At 41.4% G+C, this 5,736-nt stretch overlaps 1 protein-coding gene across 1 annotated transcript; it reads right to left on the reverse strand.

Moving 5' to 3' along the window:
- Positions 1-312: 312 nt before the first annotated feature.
- Positions 313-2,986, reverse strand: LOC5580173 (myosin regulatory light chain 2). Its single transcript, XM_001655528.2, has 3 exons — positions 2,828-2,986; positions 1,505-1,720; positions 313-1,433 (listed from the first exon to the last, which is right to left on the reverse strand). The coding sequence occupies exons 1-3, from the start codon at positions 2,828-2,830 to the stop codon at positions 1,020-1,022; spliced, it is 633 nt and encodes a 210-aa protein (XP_001655578.1). The 5' UTR covers positions 2,831-2,986; the 3' UTR covers positions 313-1,019.
- Positions 2,987-5,736: the final 2,750 nt, after the last annotated feature.

Genomic DNA, 5,736 nt, shown 5'->3' on the forward strand with positions numbered 1-5,736 from the left:
TTGCTATCGTTAGTATAGGAGCCAGCTAAAGGATTGATCCTATACATATAGATAGTTACACATCCTATCGGCCTGTATCAACCCGGTAGTCATGTACCATTAGATCAGTTCAAGCTTCAAAGATGTTTACTGTGCTAAATTCAAAAAGCTATTAATAGCAACAGCTATGCTTAAAATAGCAAATGCGCCTCCAACAGGCAAATACGGTCATCTGGCAGGACACCATCGAGAACTCGAGTAGACAATTCCCTCTCTCAGACAGAACGACATTGCCTTCTTTCACCTGAGAAAAGTAAAAGACCATCCAACGGCTCTTGTTTCGTGTCTCGTTAGAACGAGATTCTACTATTCGAAACCGAATCACATAAATCACCATCACCACTCTTTCTTAACTGGAAAGATCGAGAGAACGAAAACAAATTCTTTCTCTTGCTCCAGGAATGCCAGTACTACTTTCACTCGTGTTAGTGTGATTTTCATTTAACAGAAAACACATTTATTTTTGCAAATTAGAACAAAAAAAAGTCAAAGTGCTTCTCCTACGCGTGCATTCCTCCTGTCTCACTTTGTTTTTTCGAGTTCGCTACACGGTGATCTGACTACGCTACCCTGCTGTGACACTGTAAGAAAGACGCAATCGAGTTTGTAAGTTTTTCTCCTCGGTACGAGAGTTCTTTTGCACTTTTTTTCACTTTATTTTTTAGGTTTTTTTTTCAGTTTTCTATATAACTTTATTCTTCTTATAGCTTAAAAATTCATGTCTTATCATAAGAAAATAAAAATTAATAATTTAGAATCAGATGATGTAAGCAAATGGAATTGTGATTAACATGAAGATGTTCTCCGTATTGTTGTTGTTGTTGTTGTTGTCACTGCTTGATCTTTTTTGTAGATGTTGTTTTTCTCTTTTTTTATACAAGTTTAAGTTTGGTATTAAAATAAATAGAAAAAAGGATTGTTTTTTAAATGGGTTTTGGGGTTGGGGGGATGAGGGGATGTGGAAGGGGGAGGCGAGGAGTTTATTCTTCCTCTCCCTCTTCGGTGCCGGTGAGCATTCCGATCAGGGCAGCAGTGTCGATGAAGCCCTTATCGTCAATGATCATCTGGTCGAAGGCATCGTCAACCTCATCCTCGGAGAACTTATCGGAGCCCCAGTGGGTCAGTGCGTAGCGGAACTTCTCGCCATCGATCTTGCCGTTCATGTCGAAGGCCTTGAAGGCGTTGATGACGACATCATCGTCATCTTGTCCTCCGCCGGACATGCGGTTGGCGAACAGCGTCAGCAGCTGGGTGAAGTTGAGTGGGCCCTGTGCTTCGCCAAGCATTTCGTCCAATTCCTTATCGGATACCAGTTTACCCAAAGCATCGAAGGTCGAGCGGAGATCGTTCTTGCCGATCACACCATCCTTGTCGTTGTCCATTAGCTGGAAGGCCTGTGAGAGGAAGAAACGAGGAAGACGGTTGATGATACAGTTCAAGAAAGGAGCGTTCAATATCTGCTTACCTCCTTGAATTCGGCGATCTGCTTCTGGGAGAAGAGGACGAAGACAGAGGATGGGGCCTTCTTAGCCTTGCGGGAGGAAGAGCCGCGGGTGGATCCTCGCTGCGAACCAGAGTCCGAGGGGGTTGGTGCCGCTGGAGTCTCAGCTGGCGCAGGGGTATCGGCGGGAGTCTCTTCCTTGGAGGAGGCCTTCTTCTTGGTCTTCTTTGGCTTCTCAGACTGGAAGGGGATTGGCAGAAAGAAAGATCACATCATACCATTAATCAACTATCAAAGTGCCAAAATCTCGCCGAATTGACGACGCTGCGTTAGATTCCATCTTTCCGGTCTACGTCTGCGATGATCTTGATTAGTCACTGCGGAATGGTGGCCAAACGAGCCAACATGATCAACGGTAATGCGAAGGCAAAGGTATCTATTTTCGGAAGATCAAGTATTTCACGACCTATATGTGCTGGCGGCGCTCGGATGGTGCGTGTGCATGTAGAATATAGATTTTTACGTAACCACCGACAAACACCTCACTTGAGAGAGACGTCGCCGTCGACGGTGCTCGGTGAAAAACAGGACTATTTTTAGAAATGTGCGAGTGAACAGATTTTCCACACCGAGTAGCTTCTGCGATGTCTATCATAAGTAGAACTAATTTTCTCAATACAGTTTGCCGACTAGAAAATTCAAAACTGCGATGTCACCACCCATTAATTGGAAACTGATTCAACTGATTAGATAATAACTTGAAAACTTTTAAGAATTCTTAACATGATTGCTCAAAAGAGAAAACTGCGGAATCACAATAATCTATCACTTCAATGATGATGCAACCTCGCTAGGCGTGGAGATATTCAGCGAGCTCGCATTCCAAAGGCTCGATCGTTTGACATTCACTGCAAGCAAAACTATGACGTAATCATTGAATTTACTGTTCAGCCACCGGAATAAGCTCCAAATTCGGCTCTCATCATTGAACTCTCCTTCAAATGCACAATTCTGAATCGTCTTTCAGAAGTGTATCCTTTAGACCACTTTCTTCACCTCGATCGCTATTTTCTTCCAATCTCCTCACATTATTTCAAGTTTCATCACCTTCCCGAACACGTGCACATGTCCAAACTTCCAAATCTTCCACGAATCCTTCGCCTTCCCACAATCCGTTATCATAATCCATATCGCGATCACTTTCCATCACCACAGATCAATCAAAAAATCTTCACTTCGCAGACCACAGGAATCCAAAATCCGCAGCAGCTCCACCAATATCTCCAATCTCCATCAAAGGCAGATAAAGATGATGATCACTTAGAAAGCCCCACACTATCTCCTTACCATGGTGCTTGGGTGGTTGGTTCTTAACTAGAGCGACTTAACTTGGCCGAAGCTCCTGAGCGACTGATTGCTGTAGAGCACCGGCGTTGATAAGTACAGCTGCCGTCGAGTTTGACCCGTACATATCCCGATTGGGTCGGATTGGTGTCGAATGGCTAGGACTCACACATACACACACCCAAGTGCCGAGCGGACAGGGCGCTATGCTGTGCAGTTGCCTTTTTCGGCAGAGGCCCCTGGGTTTGCTGTTTTGCGGTGGCCCGAGCCGGCTGTTGGGCCGGTCGAGAAAATCGCTAGCGGCCAGCTAAATTTAGACGCCCACATCGGAGGGATCGGACCAATACAGACGTGAGCGAATCCCCCCATACAAAAGGGGGAAAGAATAACGGCGCCGGAGGGAATCCGCGGCCGAGAAGAATGGCATTCCCGTGTGTCCCGGGAAGTGTGGACGGCTAAACGCGCATACGCAACAGGTTTTCGCTCCGATGGTGGGTGAGTGGGTGGAAAAATCTCGGGTGATGATCTGTACTGGCGGCGGCGCAGGTTGAACACACCAGACGACGACAACGCACATACACATCGGCATATGACACGTAAAAGGTGGGTACGGGTTGAACTTTGTGCAGGATTTGCGTACTGGGGGCTGTTACGCACAAAATGAAAATTTAGAGTGCGATCAGGCTGTTGACTGCACAATGGGGTTACAGTTGTGAAAAGATGGACAGAATATCTATATAAATAAAAATGAAATGGTGTTTGTATGTCAAGAAATGGCTTGAGAAAGGGCTATCGGATTTTTAAAATTCGATCTTAATTATGTCCCTGAAGTGTTCCGACGTGTTTGTGTGTATAAAAAGCTCAGAATATTCCGCGGGAATGTCTAAAAAAACGGGATTAAACGAAACTGTCATTTTGAATGGGACGTCCATAGCGTTTTCCAGCAGCCTACTTGATGGAAAGACGAAGTTTGCCGGGACCACTAGTAATCAATAAACTGAAAAGTATATTTTCTTTCAACACTCAGCTGAATATGGAATCACCCCAAAAAAAGTTTAGCATCACCTCAGAACAGGTAAATTCACATTGCTATATCTCGAGATCCTTACGACTTGCAAAGAAGCGATCTTCAGCAAAGTTGTTCAGGGGATCAAGGACATCCGGAAGGCCAAAAGTTTAGTTCGCGATTTTGCCGCTAGGTGGCGGTAGTGAGCATGTAAAATTGAGCATTTTAAACTAGTTCTTGTTTGTGATCCATGCTGTTCAGAAAGCCTTTGGTATTTGGAAGTTGAAGTGATTAGGGACAGAATCATATTAAATTAAAGTGATTCAGGTCTGATCAATTCTATATTCAAGTGTATCAGATCTGATTCATATTCTAGTGATTCTGGTATGACTTACTCCATGTGCGAGTGATTTAGTTAGGACTCATATTCATCATATTCAAATTATTTAAGTCAGAATCTCTTTATATACAAGTGGTTTAAGTTTGATTGACTTCATATCCAAGTGATTGATGCCTGATTCTCTCTATATTCATGTCCTTCGAGTTTGATTCACTCTATATTCAAGTAATTCAGGTTTGACTTGAATATGGAGCCAAAAAAATCAAGTCAAATTCACTCCATGTTCAAGTGACTCAGGATAGATTTGTTTTGTATTCAAAAGATTCAAGTTTTGTTCGCTCCATACCCGCAAGTGTTTTACATCAGATTCACCTTATAATTTAGTGATTCAGAATAGATTCACTTGATATTCAAGTGAATCAGTTCACTCCATATCCAAGTGATTCTTTCCTGATTCACTCATATAGGGAAAGACGGGGTAAGAGCGCCCGCCGGGGTAAGACGGACCACCTTTAGTTTGGCATAAAAACGGCGATTTTCTTGAAAGTTCACCAAGCACTTTGCATAAACACAAGATTTTTGACATTTCAAAGCATTCAGGGTGATGCCAACATTATTTTTTTTCATAACAAATGTCAAAAACAATGTTTTTGCTTGTAGATACTGAATTTGATCTAATTTTAACAGATGCTCACTTAAGGGTTTTGGAAGGGATTTTTGTGTCAAAACATAAAAAAAATACCCGTCCATGCTTTAACATAAATGTGAAATATGCTTCAGTGAAGTGAAATATGTATTGTAAATTTTTAGCTTTGAAATAAGGCTCTACTAGTGAAAATTGCGTAAGCGGGGTAAAACCGACCACTGTTGATGGGGTAAGACCGCCACCCCTAATTTATACCAAATATAATGTCTAAACCATTTTAAAAGTTGTAACTACGTTGTACATTATAATTCAAGTTAAATAAAATCAATTTTGTTAAAAATACAAACTAAATTCGCATATTTTTCAAAAATATGGGTGTCTTAAGGTAATGATAAGTATACAGTAATGACCCGATTTTGTCAGCCCCTTTTTGCGGAGAGCTTTTTGCTCCCACGGTTTTAATTTCAAATTTTTTCCAAATCTTATTCAACTCAGTCAAAGTTATTATAAATATGCATAAAATAGTGAAGAAAGAATTATGATAACTTGTTTTATTTTTGAAGGAGAATTGAAAAAAGTTTTGAAATAGGGGCTGACAAAATCGGGTCATTACTGTATATCTAAGTATTTTGAATTAATTAACTCTAAAAATGATTCAATATCCACTTCAATCAATGTAGAATTCATAAAACAATATACTTTTTACAATAACAGAGAACTGATATAATTTTTCGCAAAATTGTGAACGAAAATCGAGGTGGTCGCTTTTACCCCGTGGGTGGGCGGTTTTACCCCGTCGCTAAAAACAATCGTGATGAGAAATCACTTTTTCAAGCTTCAAGAAATAAATAAATTTTTACAAATACAAAGCCTGTGATATTTTTTGATCATGCCCAAGGCTTCAAAAAAAGACATGCTGC

The sequence above is a fragment of the Aedes aegypti genome, chromosome 1 (genome assembly GCF_002204515.2).
Source record: "Aedes aegypti strain LVP_AGWG chromosome 1, AaegL5.0 Primary Assembly, whole genome shotgun sequence".
NCBI lineage: Eukaryota > Metazoa > Arthropoda > Insecta > Diptera > Culicidae > Aedes > Aedes aegypti.

What these genes read in the sequence shown, in the direction of transcription:
- LOC5580173 (XM_001655528.2), bottom strand. An exon ending in AGATCGCCGAATTCAAGGAG is followed by an intron (nt 1,434 to 1,504) that starts GTAAGCAGATAT and finishes TTCCTCTCACAG; the next exon opens with GCCTTCCAGCTAATGGACAA.